At 40.1% G+C, this 20,536-nt stretch overlaps 1 protein-coding gene across 11 annotated transcripts in view; it reads left to right on the top strand.

Moving 5' to 3' along the window:
• The window catches only part of DTNA (dystrobrevin alpha), a 227,255-nt gene that overhangs the window by 168,763 nt on the left and 37,956 nt on the right, over positions 1–20,536 (top strand). For 3 of the 11 annotated variants that reach the window (XM_027890228.1, XM_027890227.1, XM_027890225.1), the window contains exons 6-10: positions 1,188–1,293; positions 4,196–4,362; positions 6,828–6,952; positions 9,872–9,880; positions 11,986–12,066. In XM_027890228.1, the coding sequence (XP_027746029.1) occupies positions 1,188–1,293; positions 4,196–4,362; positions 6,828–6,952; positions 9,872–9,880; positions 11,986–12,066 (488 nt within the window). Of the gene's footprint in view, positions 1–1,187; positions 1,294–4,195; positions 4,363–6,827; positions 6,953–9,871; positions 9,881–11,985; positions 12,067–13,921; positions 14,012–19,378; positions 19,457–20,102; positions 20,196–20,536 lie in introns of all 11 variants that reach the window. The other 8 variants (XM_027890231.1, XM_027890230.1, XM_027890226.1 and 5 more) reach the window with 6 other exon arrangements.

Below are 20,536 nucleotides of genomic sequence, written 5' to 3'. Positions count from 1 at the left end.
TTTCAGCCCTGGGACGGTTACAGCATGAGATGTTCTCCATTGATCACTCAGTGTATAAGAGAAATAATGATTTTATTTACATCTAGTGGTAATTGTGTATAAATGGAGCACAGACATTCCATTTGGAAATCTCAGCTCTTTAAAGAATTCCACAACACACAGAGATGATCCATGTCACTGCATAACTGCTACTTTGCCTTCTCATGGGGTAACCACAGTTCTTTAGCAAGTTAAAGCAGTAGCTTATGCAATCAGAGATGAAGATTTAGTAATCCCTTTGGATATGGGGATACTACTTAAATATGTATGTCTATAAAATATATCTGCATATATTCTCAACAGGGCTCTATATTTTTGCATCTTAAATTTTATTTAAGGAAGACTCAGTTGCTGATTGAAAAAACAAATGAACTAAGATTCGTGATTACTTTTTCCAGACACCTAAGAAACTTAAGGCCCTAGATTTTTAAAATCAACAGGGATATTTTAGAGTTTAAATCTCTTTGAAATTTAAAGGGGCATAGATCTTTGAGTGCTTAAAGGTGTGGAGAGTTTAGGAACAGTTGTAGTCCCTGAGCGCACGCAAACACAACATCCCACAGTCAGAGTTCACCCATAACTCATTGCCATCACTCCTCAGATAAGCATGGTTTCTTAAATTACAGTAACAACTTGCCTGTGATGGTCTGTTCTTACCCTTTATTTGTTTCAAATTTTTACTCCCTTGTCAGTATTTTGTTGAATTTTCTATTTTGGAGTACTATGAGCCATTCTCTGCAGTGACTTCTTGTTTGAAAATTGATCATACATAGTGATACCCTACATGCCCTTGCACTTATGTGATACTCAAAACACATGAGAACATGAAGGGTTGAATGCCACCCTTAATCACAAAGAATCTTCAGTCAGTGACTCTCTTCTAGAAAAGAGTCCGGAAATGAGTGGGAGCAAGGTATCTCCAACCCAGCCTTGTGAGAAGGACTGTTAGGCTTCAGTTGTATCATTGTACCAACTAAAAATAGTCCAGAAAAGCTTTGCTACTATCACTTGTTCTTTTTAGTGAATCAGGGCTTCAGGCAAACAGTATTTGGAACTTGTTCCCAAGTGTTTCTGTAATGACAAGATAAAATTATTTTGATATGTCCGCTTACTGATTTTTGTGCATGTTTGTGTTCTTGTTTGAGCAGAAAAAAGTCACATTAAACACTTTCTTGGATACTCTCATGTCTGATCCCCCGCCACAGTGTCTAGTGTGGTTACCACTTCTTCATCGACTGGCAAATGTTGAAAATGGTAAGTAAAAGATGCTGCCAAAACAGAATTACAAGAGTAAACTTTTGTGTGATAATTTTCTCACTCTGTAGATGGTTTTGTAGAAGCTACTGTGCTTGGGTTCACTGACTCCATGAGCACTTTTTACAGTGACTCGTAAAATATTTGAAGAAGTCTGTTGGTCATTCAGCCGGGAATGTGGCTTGAATTTTACTACGATCAGGAAATTAACCTGATCATGTCCTCTCCTCCTGTGCTCTGGATCAGCAGGGAGCAATAGGACTTGATCCATTCACACACTTCTATTTGGTAAACTGTCAAGACCACAACTTTCATTAGCTATGACATATGGCAGCAGAGAAGGAACAGCTTGGCAGTTTCCATTCATGCAGTATTCTTGGCAGGAGATGTCCAGTGCAGTGCAAAATACCAGCCAAAAGGTCCTTATGAAGGATCTCCTTCTAAGCTTACATTGCCAGACCGTATACTTTGAAGAGGAAGTTCTAGATTCATCCTTATCCTTTGTATGTGTGGAAAATGAGGATTTAACCATGAGATGCCTCTTTGTCCTCAAGGGTTGTCTTTTCCTGAAATGAGTAGATTATAGATTTTAAGGTAGAAAGGGACCGTGAAGATGAACTCGTGCCTTGATTCGTGCCCAGTGCCTGTTGCATGTGCCTGGACAGTATAATCTTCCTCAGCCTTCCAACTTCCTGAGCACCTGGGGAAAAGTTCACAGACTCACAGGTGTAGTCCTCCAGCCAAACCCTTCAAATACCATTTCTATAGAAGGTGCTGCCCCACTGAAAGTGCAGAGGCAGAGCTGGAAAGCTTGTGCATCTCATCTCACTGTGTGCACTGCCAAATCACAGCCCACAAACTCTGTACAGTTCCTCATGTAGTTCTGGAGCAGTTCCCCAACTCCAATGCATATGGCTTCTGCTGTCCAGAAAGATCAGAACTGCCAGTATTAAATAGAAAAACTCCCATGAGACAAGAAACACCTTTTTACTGTCTTATTTATCAGCATGTTATGTGGCATTACTCCCTGACAGTCATCAGGATGCAGTGATTCTGGTAGTCATTATTCCAGCACTTTAAATCCAGAAAAAAGGAGGAAGTTTTAAAATTGAGAAAGTTTATACAAAAAAAAATGAAATATTAATTTAACAAGATTAATAGATTTTTCAAACAATTTTCCCACCCAGTATTTTGCCTCGGAGGTTGTTGTGTAAGGGGCTTGTTAAATATTTCTGTGTTGTTGCTCCCTTGAAGCAACCTCAAGCATAACTGAAGCTTTGGAACACTGGAAAAAGAAGTGTGAGACAGAAGGAAAAAAAGATCATATATACTCATCCTGTTAGGCAATAGAAGTATTTATACCATACTTCCAACAAGAAAATGGTGCTGGTGGAAAGGGAGATGTGCAACTATTTTTTGTTTATAAAAGGAAAAGGAGGAAGTTGTATGTGTTCTTGTACTGAGTAAATCCCTCTTACACTGAAAGGCACTGAGGTGGGTAAGGTGATGTTCCCAAGTCATTTTTGGCTACAGAGCAACCTATCTACCCCACCTTCCTCAAGCTCTTGTCATCCATCTCTGTCCCTCACCAGCTTCACACTGTTTCCTAGCCTAGAGCACTAACCCCTCCTGCTGCAAAATTCTGGCAAGAAATTAAAACCCTGACATACTCAGCACATACAAATTCTCTCAAACTGAACCTTAAAACAGAAAAGCAGAAGGTTCCTGGGAACAAGGAGATGTTCAGTACCCTGTGGTAAATCGGGTACATGCTGTAGTGAGGAGAGAGGAACAGAAATAACACTATTGCCAGGAAGGTGTTTCAGAATATCTCAATTGGTGCCTTACTGTGCTCAGTGACTTGCATCCCTGTCATATCTGCTTCTGAGCAGAGAACAGGACCACACAGATCTCCTTCAATGGCCAGCTCTCCAAATCTGGGCATCCAAAGCCAAGTGTTCAACTCCATAAGTAGGTACCTAAGTGACACCAGTTGAACAGATGAGACAGCGGTAATGAAGAGACAATTACATGCCAAAGGACAGTTTTGTGTTTTCAGTAATCAGACATCTGAGTTTGACTTTTTCGCTAAGGTGCATCACTTTAGCTCCTTCCAACACAACAGAACATTCAGCTACTCCCAGTAATGCAGCTGAAGAGTTTTCTCACGTATGAATTTCCTCTAACATAGAATCATAGAATAGTTTGGGTTGGGTGGAACCTTAAAGATCATCTAGTTCCAATCCCCCTGCCATGCACAGGAGCACCTTCCACTAGACTTGGTTGCTCAAAGCCCATCCAGCCTGGCCTCAAGCATTTGCAGGAACAGATCATCCACAACTTCTCTGGGAAACCTATTCCAGTGCCTCACCACCCTCAGAGAGAATAATTTCTTCCTAATATCTAATCTAACCCTACCCTTTTTGAGTTTGAAGCCATTCCCCCTTGCCCTATCACTACATGTCCTTGTCAGAAGTCCCTCTCCAGCTTTCCTTAGCCCTTTATTTACTGAAGGTGCTCTAAGATCTCCCCTGAGCTTTCTCCAGGCTGAATAACCCCAACTCTTTCAGCCTGTCTTCATAGGAGAGGTGCTCTAATCATCTTTGTGGCCATCCTTTGGACTCTTTCATACTGTTAGACGGTGAACACATTTCTTGCTGCTCCAAGCAGGATGTGCAGCTCAGAAGTGAAGAAGGATTTGTTGTCCAGTGTAGGAAATGTTACCCATGGCTCATCACAGGTTGCATTATTTTCACGGGTCAGAGCTGTCGACAGCATCTGACACGGCAGATTTCTTTAAACAAAGAAGGGAACACCCTTCTGTTTGGGGCTTTGTCCGTAAACTTTTGCTGAGTGTTTCTTTGTGTTGGTTTATTGCTCGGCATTTCTTTCTCCTGCGCAGTCTTCCACCCCGTCGAGTGTTCCTACTGCCACAGCGAGAGCATGATGGGGTTTCGCTACCGCTGCCAGCAGTGTCACAATTACCAGCTCTGTCAGGACTGCTTCTGGAGGGGCCATGCCAGCGGTTCCCACAGCAACCAGCACCAAATGAAAGAGTACACGTCATGGGTAAGGGAAGGCTTGCGCCTCGCTGCAGACTGCTTTGCCCTCCAGCCATCGGAGAAGCCCCCAGCCGCAGCTCTGGGCAGCTGTCTGGAGGTGGGGAGCTGGGCTGCCAGTTTGAATTAGTGACCCTGTCTGGGAGGCTCCGGTCTTGGGAGCCATCGGGAGAGCGTGGAGGTGGTAAACGATCTTTCCTATGTGAGGATCTGGGGCGTCTGTGACGGTGTGTGCCGCGCGTGAGGGCAGCGCAGGAGGGGCTGGCAGCAGGGCACCAGGCTCATGGCAGCTTCTCCTATTCCCACAGGACTCACGGTAAAATCGTCATTGGCTTGCTCTATTTGGCTACGTGTAAATGAAATGATGAACACTTAATGCTCATTCATCAATATTTTCAGTTGAGTGGCTGCAGCATATGCGTAGCATTTGGGATGGTCCTGGCACTGTAGATTTGAGCATGGTCGCAGGCTTAGATCCACAGTAGTGTTTACTATTAGAGAAAAACACACTTCAAACTTTTTGTTGTTAATCAGAGTAACGCGATGTTTTTTCTAAGCTAAAAGAGAAGTATCAACAGCTACATTAACTTTCTCTGAAGGGCATCAGACCTGGGGACTAAGCTCTCCAAGGACTGGAGCAAAGCCACAACAGAAGCCCTTGGTCACAGAGCATCACAATCCTTCAGGATTCAAATCCAGTGAGCAGCAGAAAAATCCTAGCTAATCTCAAACATAAGAGAAAAATATTTTTAAAAAATAAAATAAAATTATGCATCTAGCAAGAGCTCGTGTTTTTACACTACTTAGTATGTATTTTTTAACAAATTTCTGAAGCTTAACACTTTTAAAATGTCTGATTTTCTGTTGATGGAACATTCAAGGGTTAAATTTTATGTGATTTGCTCTGTATGCCAGTCATACAGCCCTGCACTGTATCCCAGCAGACCTGGGTCTGTAATTGTTTTTTTGTGGGTCCTAATTGCTGCTTGTTGCATAGACACAAATGGCTGGAGTTTAGTCTCTGAATAGGAGAGTGCCCACTATGTAGCTCTTATTCTATTCCTAACAGCAATCTGTGCTATAAAATCATTTTTTACCATAGCCAGGGAGCTGTAGTTATAGGTAGGAAGTAATTGGAAGACTTAGAATTTCTGCTCAGCAGAAGACAAAAATGTGACTACATGCCTAGTGGTTTTAAATGTTTCCTTGTCAGAAACAAATGTTTTGCTTCAAGTTTGAAATTGCCTTTCTGTAGCATGCATTAGCATTTGTTCAGAGCTGGTTAGCATTCTCTGTAATGCATCCAGCTCGAGCTCCACATGCAGATTAAGAGTGTTTATGGGTGCAGTGGAACTCAACTGTTCTCAATTCAGAGTGAAATTGCATTTATAATGGAAGAGCCTGAACTTTACATATTTATGTTGGATTTCTGTAATAGAAATATTTCGTTATTAAGTTGATTACAGGCATAAGTCGATGCAGGATGTGTATGCACAAATACAATGCCATTCCTGTCAAGTTCCAAAAAGGTTCTTCAATTTCAGCATGTAAAGCTGTGTTTTGGGGGAAGGAGACAGTGTAAGGATCACTACCCCTCTTTTACTAGCAGAGAAGCTGAATCACAGAGAGCTGGGCTGGATTCCCTGGGAATCTCTCACACAGCCTAAAAGACACTGTAGATCTCCACAAGCCCTTCCTTAGAAGGGAAGTTGAGTTTTCTCCTCAGAGACCCTCCAAACAAAATTATGAAGCAGAAAATACTGTTTGTTTTTTGGGTTTTTTTAGACTTGCTGATGGAATTTCAAGATGAAAATCATGCTTCTTGCACAGAGCCTCCCCATATTTTGGTGACTGTGACAGTATGTTAGCTTTTTTTGGCGTGCTGTTGCCACAGTGGGGCAATTCCTGCCATGCCCGTGTCTCAGATTTCCCATTCCTCTGTGGCCATGGGAGGTGAAAGAGGAGCTTATAATAGCACCTGAACAGTACAGGGTACTGGAGCAGAGGAGAGAAATACTAGTGAGCAGAGAGAATATAGCAGCCTTGTGCCTGGCCCGCAGCCTGGGAAGAAATGGTGTCCCATACAGTGTATCTATACGGACAGGCATACACAGATTTGTCCTCCTTGCATTCCCAAGCTGGTGAGGTACAAGCCAGCTCCAGTCCAGGTGACATTAACTGTGCTGTCCTTTATGCAATATTGCCTGAGTGCAGCATTGCAGAAGAGCCATGGCAACTGTCCCTATAGATATACCCCCTGAGCCTACTCTAAAGGTCGCTGGAGATAAGAGTCATCTTTCCTCCAAACGGAGCAGTCTTTGCCTTACCAGGCTTCAGGGTGGGAGGGGGGCAAGGGGAATGTCAGTCCATAGGTATGTAAGCTGTTAGAGCTTCCTGTTGTTTTGTGCTTCCTATAGCAGAATCTGTATGCACCTTACTTGTCCAGATTACCTCTACCTTCCTTGTTCCTCCCAGAAATCACCTGCTAAGAAGCTAACTAATGCACTTAGCAAGTCTTTAAGCTGTGCTTCCAGCCGTGAACCTTTGCACCCAATGTTCCCTGACCAGCCTGAAAAACCTCTAAACCTGGCTCACATTGTGTAAGTATCTGTGTGCTGTAGACAAAGTAAGCTTTGTTATAGGAGTTGCTTACACCAAGTGAACAAAACAGGAGGCAGCTGTGGCTTACCCAGCTCAATACATCACAAGTGCAAATTGGCTGATAAGGGTATTTAGTTTGAAAGTGTTCTGGTGTGACTTCACTTGAAAAGTCAATGGGATATATACATACAATCAAGTACTGGGACACACTGTTGGTATGTCCCCATTCGCCTCAAGACATTTCCATGCAATGTCATACAGTTTCATCACTCTGGGATGTATTGATGGTGAGGACATCAGTTTTGTCATTTAGAGAATCTTAGCTTCGGTGTATCACAGATATGTCTTGACGTGAGACACCAGAGAAAAGTGAAATTGGACTAGTTTTGTTGAAACCTGTGTCAGAGTTCTCACTGACTTTGGTGGAGCTGTGGCTTCATCCAGCTCCGAGGAGTTGGATGAGTCTGCATAAAAACTGAGCCTTGAACTGCCAAGTCACTTGAAAAGAGTCTGTTATTTTTACATTTTGATATTTTGAGAAAGCAGAATTATTTTTTTTGTATGGTAGTTCGTGTCACTACTTTATTTTTGCAGGAGTCAAGAAACTCAAAGCAGAGAGAAAACGTGTTTGTGCTGCATGGGGAAAAGCATGTCCACCATCTGTAGTTGCTCATATTTTCTCATTTATCAGTTTGATTTACTTTAATTTTCTGGGCCTTAAAAAAAAAAAAAAATTGGTTGGAAGAGAGGTACAAAGAAATTTACTTGGAAAACTTGTTCTAAAAATGCTATCTTTAAAGTTTTTCTCTTATTATGGTGTATTTCTTAAGAAAATATCTTTCTTAACCATCTACTTTTGTTAGTACTGACTTTTTGTATGTGGCATCCTTAAGAGCAAGTGCAGTCCAGCCGTTGTGGGCTGTGCAACACCTGGAAAGTTCACCTAACCTGCCTGACATTTTAAGGATTAATCATGCTGATGGACCTCCTTTTGTGGTTATAGGAGAACTTTTTCAAGGTGTAAGAGAGTGTTCTGGTTTAAGAGACAAGGTGGTGCCTCTGTCAGATGCAAAGTGCCAAATCCCTCTTATGCTCAGCTGTCGGTTAAAATCCTCACACCTCCTTATGGAGGAGTAGTGAGGGGATGTTGTTCTTTGGAAGAAATGATCCAGAGCTGGATGTGCTGAGCTACTGCACTGCTGTGCGTGGTGTAAAAGCCTGGCTCCGCTGGCAAGTCAGTGATAATTTCACAGGGCAGATTTTGGCCGTCCTTAAGGGAAATGGGAAGAGGCAGGGAGCTTGAAAATGAAAGAGAAGCCTCTGTTCCCTGTTGGCTGGAAGCCCTTGAAGGCCTGGGGTTATGTGAGAAGATAGCGGGTGGTGAAAACTGGGCTACTGTGAATTGATTAAATGCATTTAGGCAAGGCAAGGGGAAGGTACCATAATTGAGTAGGAACTGATCCAAATCTTTGCTGTGAAATTAACACCTTACCTTATTCCTGACTATATGGACACAATTTAGAGTGATTGGATGTGAGAACAAACCACCATCTATTTTGTTTTATGACAGAGTTTCTCTTTATTCATAGATTGATGGTAATATAACTTGGCAATATATATTGGCTATAATGATGCATGAGTGGAAAACCTGTAAGTTGTGGAGGTAGCATGATCTACAGCATAATTCACACAAATTAACTGAGGGGAGAGATATGCTACAGGACCTCATTGAGAATATCTTCTCGCTGATGTGATTTTTATTTTTAAACATAATGGAAGTTGAGAGAAACAGCTCTGGGCAGGAGTCCAGGCAAAAAAAGGTTTTATATGTGCACTAAATGGAAGAATTTTGGCAACAAAACAGTATCCTTTTCTTAGCTTCTAGCTTAAAAGGGGACAAGTGCTCCCATACAGACTTTCCTTTTGATTGTTCTTCCACTTTAGAGTGGCACCACAAAGAAAGACTGCATGGGTGTTTTTTTTGCTGGTGCCACACAGAATTTCAGTTAAGCAAGTAACACGTCTAAGGGCTCATCTAGAAAAGTAATTGTAGTTTTCAAGGTGCCATAATTCTGATGGTAGAAATCCCCCCACTGATGGAGGGGTCATTTTTCCTTTCTGCCCATGAGATTAGCAACATAAAAGAAACTCCAGACTGCAGAGATGACAAATGGCATGGCCAGTGGATCATGAAGGTATTTTTCTGCACTGGCCTGACTTCTTAAATCTGTGGGAATGTTATTTTTGACATCAATGTGAACAGGTTAGACCAGCCTAAAACCTGGAGCACTTTGGAAAATTCCTCTTATTTAATTTACTTTATTACTGTGGATATGTGTATGCCATAGCATACTTTTATTGCATAGCATATTTCAATAGCATTAAGTGTTTTCTGTCTCCTTGCGGAAAGTTAATTATCATCAGCTCAGTTTTATTAGAAAGCTTAATAACTCACTTCCCCAAGTTTTGAAATAGTAATTTATAGTCCAATAGCTGAGTTTTCCTTTACCATAAAGTCTGCTGTTCTTGCCTTAGCACATCACACAACTGCATGTGTTTGAACATCCACTTAATATTCAAGCCTAACCTGAGGACTGTGACAGTGGGCATCAGTCCTTAACAAACTTTCCTTGGAAAAACCCAGATTAGTTTAATATATTTTTCTTCATATAAGAATTTACAACCTATTGCTAATCACAAAATCTTAGCAAAGTCTTGGAGTTTCTAGACATTTGTACACAAGAATAACTCTGCATATGTAAACAGATTAATGACCTTTTATGCATAGAGGCTCATATGCTTTTGCAGAATCAGGGTCAATAGAATGGAGTATGTCCAATGTACTACTTAGACCATAAACACATTAAACTGGCAATTTAATTAATGATCTCTTTTCCATTTTATTCTGGCTGCAAAAGAGATACTTGGTGAGTATTTTTCTTCTTTAGTACACTTACGGAGAAAGAACTTGGAAAAAATGCAATAATCTCAATATTACCAGTCCTTAACTTTTTATCAGAGTCCAGGGTCAAGTAAATAGTTGTCCTTGAATAGAGACATTGAAAGGGAAGGGCTCTTTTGGAGGTTAGAAACTTTATGATCTACCCCTATTTTGAGATAAAACTTAGAGAAGGCATTAACCTGAAGCAGGTATGTGGTGATCTGCTGGAGTCTGTGGGTGCCCCATAGCCTCCTCCTACTCAGTCAGCAGAGGTCCAGTGGGTGCAAGGCAAAGCAGAGTCCAGGCTTTGCCAAGGGAACATTCCTCCTGCCTCCTTCTCTGGGGCAGTGTTGAAAACCAGCTTCTTATCCCTTCTCCTGTGCTATTTTGGACTTCAAAACCACTCTGCAGGGTTGGACCCATCTTTTAAAAACACCAGCCTATGTCCAATTAGGTTTTGAATGTGTTCACTGTCCGGTAACTGCACTGAGAAGAAGAAAAATGCAGTAGTCGCATGTCGTTGGTGCGAACTATTTCACCTTCATCGATTACTGGTTTACAATTCCCAGGCAACAAAATACCAGTTGCTTACCCATTAAATAAAATTAATTTCTTGATAATCTCTGAAAGTATATTTTCAAAGCTCTATATTTCAAGATTCATCCTATAATCACCTTTCGAGTGGATTGTCTCTGACAATCTATTAAACACTTCGTAAGTACATACAGGACAAAGGGCTGCTTCTGAAATTTGTGATTGACCAGAGCTGGAGGTTTTCACATGGTTCTGCAGACGCAGTGTTAGGCTAAAACTATACTTTCGTATAAATAAGTGATGTGGTGAATCCTAACTCTTTCTATTCACAGTTTTAAACTTTTTAAAATCGATGTAGCATATCATGCTGAGAAATTAATTTGGATTCGTCAAATACCGTATTAATGCTTGTTTTCTAACAAGTTACAAAACAAGATATACAGTAATAATTCACTTCTGTGCAGTGCTGGCTTTCTTACAAATGCTTTGGATGACCGGTTGTCTTGCACAATTACAGCTCAGTGAATATTTTGCAGATAGCTTCTGTATTTTGATTTGCATATCTGCAGAATTCAGAAAGCAAGACAGATCTTTCATAGAGCTTAAAGGGGATATTAGGCAACCTGAAACCTAGGCAATTTGAAGTCTGAATTATATGTGGCTTCAGGTTCTGCTTATATCTGATTGAAAACCCTGTGATTTAAATAACATATTTTGTAGTTGTTCCAGGGCATCTAGATCTTTTGCCCAATGTTGCATAGGAAATCTATCATGAAGGGGAAATTTCTCCTTAATGGATACAAAAGGAAAAATTATGCACAGATTATTTTTTAAGAGTAGACAATAAAAGAAAGCAGAGGAAATATTCCTTCTCGTTTCATTTTATAAAATCAGGAAATAAGGAATGTAATAATAAAACCATCCTTTTAAAAGGTCCTCTTAAACTAGATACTTATTCTAAATTTTGACTTGGGGAGTTTGATATAGCAGTTAAAAAGCTTTGCTGTTAGACCAGTTTAGTTCTACATGCATTTTATGGGGCGCTGTGGGTATTTTCTGAGGGCTGTGGGTATACTGTGTCCACTAGGTGGATGTGGTAGCATGGAGCTTAGCACCAGGGATAGCCTCATGAAAAGATGTGTCATTTAATGGCACTTACCACCTGCAGACCTCCGTGCTGCCAGACCAAACTGACCACCAGTGCTCATCCTGGCTGGTGGCAACCAGTGACTGCATCCTGTCTTTGGAAAGGAGCAGGGGCGTAGTGGTTATTCTGCCAAAGCAGGGGAAAAAAGGGTCAGGCAAGTTGGTTAAAACTCACCTGAGAACACAGAAAAGCATGAAAGCATTATTTCTCTTTAGGCCTAAGTATCAGTGTGTTTTTATTAACTTCTGCTTAAAAACATAGCATCTATAATTTTGAACTGTTGCTACATAAAGCAGAAGATGCCAGAATGTTACTTTAAACAAGAAGCTCATTCTGTTCTCCATTAATACTGTTGCTGATGGAGGGGTTTTTGGTGCAAAATTAATGCAACTGGATATTTTGCCTTCTAGGCCCCCCCGACCTGTAACCAGCATGAATGACACACTCTTCTCCCATTCTGTTCCGTCGGGAAGTCCCTTTGCAAACAGAAGGTGAGTTCTTATCCTTGTTTATGTTAAACAATTATATCGTAGTGGTGGAGGTTTCAATTTGCAATTCCCTCACAGGAAAAACGAAACAAACCCAAGAGAACTGCTCACAAAGTAAAATTAAGAGTCATGAGCAGAGAAATGCCCTGGTTATTTTGGACTGATACCCATACATCTGGATGGAGGGCTGGAGTTAAGGCATCCCAAGCTCCTCACCGCAGAGCACTGAATTTTAGCTCTCATTTGAACCATTATGATGCACTAAAATGTGCTTGCATGCAACCTAAGCATCCTGCTACAAGGACTGAAAATAGGCTATTGGTAAGAAGCCATTTTGTAGCAACACTATGGGAATAGCCACTGGGACATGCCCTTGCCTACTGGGAATGCCTGCATCATACTGCAAGATAGGGTATGAACAAGGAGAAAATGTGTTCATACTTGGAAGTTATAGCAAGACATCCTTACTCCTGTTAAACCATTCTGATATTCATTAAAGGCTACAAGAGAGAAGGAGTAGTCTTGGAATATGGAGACTGACCCTTCAGTAAACAAATCAGGGAAGAATTGTCAGAAGCATTAGTCCCAGAGAGTAGGTGATTGCAGCTGTCTGTGTACATCTTGACTCAGTATTTTGACTCATACAGCCAAAATATGTATGTAGCATTTGCTAGCTGTCTGACCCGTATGTAAACCTACCAGTGCACAAGGTGGCAGGAAAATAACTTCCTGCTGCACTGGGGAAGATAAGCAATGTGTCTTCCCTGGGTGCATTTTATTGCTCAGTTCCTGCTGTATGTGTCAGTGCTTCAGCATTCCCAGATGACTAAACACAATCTCTGGGTATGCATAGCTGCATATTTTAACATCAAGACCAAAATAAAACTGCAGTGTACACTGCAAAGTCAAAGTATGGTTTACTACTACTTCAATTTACGAATTTTGTTACCAGGAGCTGTAAAAACTCTCAGTGTTAACTTAATGCAAGTAGCTGCTGGGTGTGACTGAGATCCTTTTTGAAAGGCAGTCCCAAAGCAGCCTCCAAGGCCAGGATCTACTGCCTATATAGTGAGACTGCCAATGCAAATTAATTTCTGTTGTTGTCATATATGGGGTTTTATGTGCAAGGCACATATTTGTGGCCTCTCCAGGAGAGGTCATTAAGAGCAGTGATCTTCAAGAGTGTAGTCATTGCTTCTGTTTATCCCCAAGAAGTCCCTGTGCTTGTTCAAACTGCAGTTACCTGCAGTCATAATCATAGGACTTTCTACTGTGCTGCTTGTTTTTCTCTACATGTAAAAAATGTCGGATTATTTTACTTTTGTCTTCAGTAAATTACTGTCTTTAACTATCAGGATTAGGTGTACATGCTTCCTGAGCTATTAGAATTCCTTTTCTGCTAGGAAAAACTTCTTGATGAGAATCCCCTGAAGGCAGGAGATTATAACCAACCCCCTCAATCATAAGTACCCAGACTTCCTTATAGGAGGATAGTGTGACATCCTTATACAGTTACAGGTTTCCATGGTGCGACAGTCATTCTGGCTCTTTTAGAGTTAATTGTACCCTGATATGTAAAATAATTACATTGCTTGTATATTAAAAGTTTTGTAACTTTTGTTTTATTGACCTAGCAGAATTTTAGGTGTTTGACAGCTTATGCTTAGCATTTTTATTTTCACCTCTTATAAATTTAATTTGCATGGTTTTATTGGAAAGAAAAAGCACCCTACAAATAGTCAAGACAGTATTCTTTCTATATAAATGGCATTTATTGTTACAAATCCACTCTAAACACCCTGCTCTCTGTGTATACTTATTGATTTATTAACAAGGTTTCATTGTTTGAATCATTCAGGTTACTTGGGGGTATAAATGCAGCCAGTCCTGTGGCTGATGAGCATTCTCTTATAAAGCTGTATGTAAATCAGCTTCACAACAATTCACGGTCAGTATAAGAGCACTAACCTACTAATCGCAGTAGTTCTGTAGCTCACACACTAATTCATTAGTGATTCTGCTAAACTACTCAAGATATTCTTTAAGGATGGGCTAGAGGGTTTCTGTGGCTCTGATTAGTCTCTTGAATAGACTTCCTGCTGGCTGTGGGCTTTGCCAACTTCTCTTGCTTTTGCGCAGCACAAGTCTTTCATTTTACCCTTTCACGTAGGATTAATATTCATATGTCTAGTGGAAACTGGAAACATTGCTTTTGAAAACTGAAAAAACTACACCTTTACGGTTTCATCACCAGTGTATGTATGACTTGCCTGTTGTGTTCTTGATCAAGGAACAAAAGAGGCTTGCACAAAAGCCTGAAAATGACTCCAGGTCTCACAGCCAGCCCCCTCTTCCACAGCTTTCTCTGCTGGTGGTTACTGTTCTGCAGTTACTGCTGCTTGCCAATAACCCTCCCCAGACCGCTTTGCTTTGCTTTTCAAAATGACTGCAGGAAAGGCAGATCTAAGTCTTGCTGAAGCTAATGAAAACTTCCCATTTACATAGTGAGCATTGGATTTGGTCCCATGTCTGTGGTTTTTCCAGTATTCTCTGGCATCTCAGTGACCTAAAGGAAGATCCTATTTCATTCTGCATAAAAGAAGTATGCAGTTGGATAAGAACAGTTTCCGTATTTTTTTTACTGTGGAGTGCAATATATTTTCTTTTTTTTCTTTCTTTTTTTTTTTTTTTGATTAATCCATGAGCATTAGCTATAATTCAGTAAGAATTATAGAGATCAAGGTACCTTTCTGCTAAATGCCAAGGTCTTCAATCTGTGTTAGACTAGTAACAGTATCTTCATTCATTCTTTTAGGTTTTACTATTATTATTGCCCTGAGAAAATCAGGCCTCATTAGTGGAAACTCGTCCTCTTGTACATCAGAGAAACAAACTTTGACAGCTCTGTTTGCAATTGTGCTAATTTTATACTAAATACTCCATGATTCATAGTATAATTAAAATCATTCAAACTCAGGGTAAAATTTCTAGCTGGACATAATCAACGTTAAAAGCTCTGCTGGCTGTGTTTTCACTGCAGATAACTTATGGTTACTTTTATTTGTGTTGCAAGCTATTCCAGAGGTTTCGGATAGCTTTAAATAAAGTCTTTATGTAATTAGAATGTTTATTCAAAGGAGAATTGGCAGACAAGGTCGTTCATAGCATTCCCATGGTCTTTATTTCAGCTAGTTGTGTTCATATAAGAACATAGTCATTCCAGCCAGTTTCTCCCTGTAGTAGCAAATACCAAATTCAGCACACCAGCTCATTCTGCTGCTGGAAATGGATAGCATCCCATAAGTTCAGTAGTGTCATCTTAATTTCTGGATTCATGGGGTAAAAATTATTTGAAAGCTCAAAGGAAGTTGAATTCAGGCTTTCCATAAGATGCTTCTTAGTCCTTCAAGCCACTTTAGAATCAAAGTCCAGTTAAAATTTCTCTGCTTGTTTGCTTAGTTTGAGCCACCAAGTCTGTAAGAGAGCTTCAATGAGGATGTTGGCTTAACAATTACAAGCACTTTCTTCTCAATATATACAGTGTGGAAGTTCATATCAACAGAATGCTCTGTACAGCTCAAGACCAACTTTAGAGCACTTACATTAGAAAAGAAGAAACAAAAAAGTCTGTCATCTTCTCCCAAATACCAAAACATGGTCATTTGCTGTGATGACAGCTAACATGATTAAAACCACAAGGCCTGTAATTGTTTTACTGTAGCTAATAATCAGGGGGGTTTCTGCCATTTATTTTTGTGATTTCCAATTGCCTAGAGGGCAGCAGAACAAGGGGATGTTACTGCAGAGTAGGTAATGCCCTTGCCAACCCAATGAATTGGATATATTGTGTCAAAAACAAGCAAATTGAGCATTATGGAAACTTTTTCCCAGTCAAGAGGAATAACTCTATACTCTGAATTAATGATTTCTTCCCTATTTGAATACTTTTGTTCCCCAACTGCAGTTTGTCAGTGCTGCCCTAAAGTGTATAACTGCCATAGTAATGGGTACAATCTCCCGCTCTTTCTTAATAAATGTTTTCTTTAAGCTATTGAATTACTGAGCTTGGGTGGGATAAGATGAAACAGAATGATTTTTCTTGCATTTTTCCCAGTTCCCCCTTCACAGATAATACATTTAGTTCTTCTAAAGGAGTAATAAGCTGAAATAAATGGTGTGATGCAGCACATTCTGCTGAACTTGAAATGACTTGGCAATTCTGAGGTAGATAGAAAGAATGCACTGTGATATCAGATACCCCCAGCCAAGGAGACATTGAGTCTTATTTAATGCTAAATCAGAATGGCTAGTGCCTTTTTTGAACTCCATGTAAAAACTAAAGGAATTGGGTATTCTACCTTAATCTCTAGCAGGAGATTAAGGCTAAATTTCTGGACAACAACTGACTCTGGAGCAAAACATATTGGTTGCTGCTGTTCACCATGTTTCTATCTCTGAGGAATGTGGTAGACATGAACTGCGTGTTGCCTTTGCATGTTGTTTTTAGAACAAGATGAGAATCCTGATTTCATGGGCAATATTTTACCTGGCTAAAGGAAAGGTTTATGTTTCATTGTTTAGTAGACAGGTAGACATTAATGAGGCTTTAACATTTACACCAGTATTACTAGCCCTACATCTTTATAGACATGTTCTCATTGTTGGAAGTTTTGTCTCTTAATTTGGATAGAGAAGCATTTTTTTGGCATCTTACAAAATGTTCCATTTTAGCAGGAATATATCTTTAAAATATCTGTTCCAGTTGGAAACTCACTGTGGTCAAAACAATCTCTGAAGTATTAATTGTATTTTGGGGGATATGTGGAGGATGTTGGAAGATGTGGAAAAACAAGAGGGACAAATGTCAGCTCTTCCCTGTAAAGGAGGATTGAAGGTGGAAACAGGGACAAAGTTGGAGGGATTGTGCAAGACGCAGCCTAACATTGGTATCCAAAGATGCTGAAATTATGAAAGTAAGCACCCGGAGGATAATAAACCAACAAGAAACAACCACCATGGATCTGTCAAGAAAAAATTTGTCAAACCTAACTAATTTATTTCATTGACAGGATAACTGGTTCAGTGGGTAAAAAAGAAGCAGCAGCAATGATACAGATTGACTCTAAGAGAACTTTTGACATAGTCCCAGATGACATAGAAGTACCCAAAGAAAATATGGACATGGGGAAATTAGTGTAACACCAACACTGAAAATCAGTAATCACATTTTCAAAAGTTTGCTGTCATTCTAGGAGGAGGACATACCATCTGTGATTCTTGAAGGCTATCCTAAATCCTAGACATTATGCACTATTTCATGTAGTGACCTAATGGGAGTATTAGAGTGATTGTATGCAATTTGTAGATTGTACAAAGGTTGAAATAGTTCTGGGAAGGAGTGCTTGGAGAGCATTTTTTCTAAGTGAAAAAAAATGAGCTCAGTTGCAATGGTAGTAATCGATTTCCAAATGATCTGAAATCAATTAGAGGAAATTCAGTAATTATAACTGAAAAGTGCTGTAGCAAGGAAGCAAATTATCAAATAAAAGATGGAGCATAATTGGATGGACAGAAGTATTTTAACAGAGGACGTAGCAGTTGCAGTGAACCACAAACTAATTGAAGTCAGCAGTATGATTGTTAGATTGCATTTGACCCTGGAACATCATGTGTAAAGCCATTAAAACTCATTCCCTGGAGGTGGAGACATCTGCCTGGAGGTTTGCACCCAGTGTAGGGCAAAAGCACAGGACAGGTACGCTAACCAGCATGACAGAGGAGACACACAAACATCAGAAAAGCATAGAAAACATAACTTGTGAGAAGAGGTTGGAAGATATAAGTTTGCTTAATCAACTAAGAAGGAGAAGGACACTGATAGACATGGTATCACTTGCTCAATGAGTAATGTTTACTTGCCTGTCTCTCCATCCTAACTTATCTTTCTGGAGCATAGGAGAGGAGAACTTAGAGGGGGCATCACACCAGATGGTTGGAGAGCAAGACACAAAATCTGCTCTAGAGTCTTTGGTCTCCCGTTGTGGCAACATATTTATCTTTATTTTAACAACCAAAAGGTGCATTTTTGGCTGAAATGGCACACCCCTTGAATGCATTTTCCTTCTGTAACTGGGAAGAAAACGTGTGGAAAACATATCCCTCTAGATGGCTTGGAGCATGTTTATATGCATGAATATTGCCTCAGTGGAAGCACAACACACATAAGTAGCATGCTGATGGGCAGAGAAATGTGAAGCAAGCATTTTTCCTTGCTGTGCCGTACAGCATTTCATGCAGGTATCTTCCAGATTTATTATAAATCAATAGGCTTGAGTTCTTATGACACACTTTAGTCCCATTCTTTTCAAACCCCTACTGCCAACCTTACTTTCCTAAAAGGAAGGGAATGACATTTATCATCTCATTGAATTCCTTTTCTGTCCCAGTATTAAAGGTTTTGATCTTCAGTCCATCAGAGACACATCTGCTCAGATTTATCATGCATCAAATTTGTGCAACATCATACACACACGCGCAGTTCCATACACCCTGGATGCACAGGTGCACGAGCATGCTCATGCACCCATGAGGTGCCAAAACAAAAAATAAAGGTGAACAATTTTTAAAAAGAAGAAAGTAAAATATAATTTTGGTTTACTCTGTTGCTTTTTAAACCAAAAATTCTGCAGCATGAAAGACAAATTAACATTTCAATCTCTACCATTTTTTGCCAGTTTTATCTTATTAATGTGGATATTTAAGCATTGGGAAAGGTGCAGTTACTGCAATTCATTAAATATTATGGTTGGAGAAAAAATATGTTTGATGAACAATATATTATTTTAAATCAACAGAAGAAGAGTTCTTTTGGAAATTAAAGTGCTGTATCCCATTGCTGCATCTAAATAAACACATTTCTGTAAATTACTGAAACTATCCTATGGTAACTGTGGAGAAAAGCAATTTAGCTGTTATGGTGAAGCTTTCCCAGCTTGAAAGTGGCATTTGAGATGGTGTTTTTCTCGGACTCCATCTGGAAACTGCACAAGTCTTCATCTCTCCATTTGTGAGAGATGCACATTTTGTTTGTCTTTTCTGTAGTGAAAGCTTTATAGTTTGCTTTTGGAGAACAGGAGGGAGAATTCATAATTTGTGATTTTGCGTTTCCTAAAGTTTTCTAAAATTTCTTTAAAGCTTCTATTGATTTTTTTATTCAGTCCAGGGCACTTGAATGAGTTTCTCCAAACTCTGTTCTGTGATGACTTTCAGACATCATTGTTTACCCTCTTCTTAGTTTTCCTGTCTTATTAACTAGCTCTCCTTCCAAGAATACTGAAGTAGAGCAGAGCAAACTGCTGGCTAGGGCTGCTCCAGCTTTCTTGAAAGGCAAAGGGTAAGTTAAAGAGAGAGTATGTTCATAGCTTGCACTAACAAAGCTAAACCAAAACCTTTTCCCCTATCCCTCCCATTTTTAATGTATTCTATAAACATCTTTCCTGAAAAAATTGTGATAACCAATTAATCCAGTGAGCTAAGTAGAGCATGTTTAAATATATTCATGTACACCTGGATGTGTGAGGTCGTGATCAGACACTTCCAAGCAAATGTAGCTTGTAAATTCAGTATGTCAATCATGTGTGTTATGTATCGATATTTAATGTTTATATGCAGTACATAGTATATTAAAATAAATAATGCTGAGCTCATAATTTGCTGTATTTTATAATAAATAGTACTGTACAGCCCCAGTCCGTGGCCCAGTCTGGCATCTCACTGATTTCTGAGGCTGGCTCTGTCACCAAGTGGGATATTACCATCCTGTGTCACTAAATACTAAATACATAAATTACAATAATAACAAAACAATTAATTTCTGCACGTGGTGCGTTGTTTTTTGGGGGCTTTTTTTCTTTCCTTCTCTAAAAACACTTAGGTGTTGGTTCCTAAGTTCCCATTTCACAATCTCACTTGCTCCTGCTTTCTGTGTTTATCTCTCTGTCTGTCTGGATCGCACCCTCTGTGCCCCGACCCTGTTCCAGGTTACAGTACAGCCTCGATGTTGCAGACAGGCTGGCTGATGAACATGTGCTCATCGGGCTGTATGTCAACATGCTACAGAGCAACCCCGCACGGTTAGTGCAGGTTTGGCACCTTTGGGGGGCCCAGGAAAGGGATGCTGATCAGCCAAATGCTCTCTCTCCTTCCTCCTGGCTACAAGCTCTTTGGGAGCACTAGCCTAAAGGGAATGTGTATGAATACGGGGTATGTCCTCCCAAAGTTGGTGGATTCTGGCAGTCCCTGCTCTTCTCTCTAGTGATGTTAGCAAGGTGTTGCTAAGTATTGCAAATAATTGCTTAGTTGATATGGGAAGTTGTGCTTTAGGCAGTGCAGGGCTCAGTGGGGGTACAGAAATCCTCACACAGAGATGATTACCACGTCCATGTTTTCAAAGTATTAATTTTTGAGGGGATAC

Source organism: Empidonax traillii, unplaced genomic scaffold (assembly GCF_003031625.1).
Source record: "Empidonax traillii isolate 1590-97213 ecotype Southwest subspecies unplaced genomic scaffold, ASM303162v1 scaffold281:size1424471, whole genome shotgun sequence".
In the NCBI taxonomy this organism is placed as follows: domain Eukaryota; kingdom Metazoa; phylum Chordata; class Aves; order Passeriformes; family Tyrannidae; genus Empidonax; species Empidonax traillii.
This window is presented reverse-complemented; position numbering and strand designations above follow the sequence as displayed.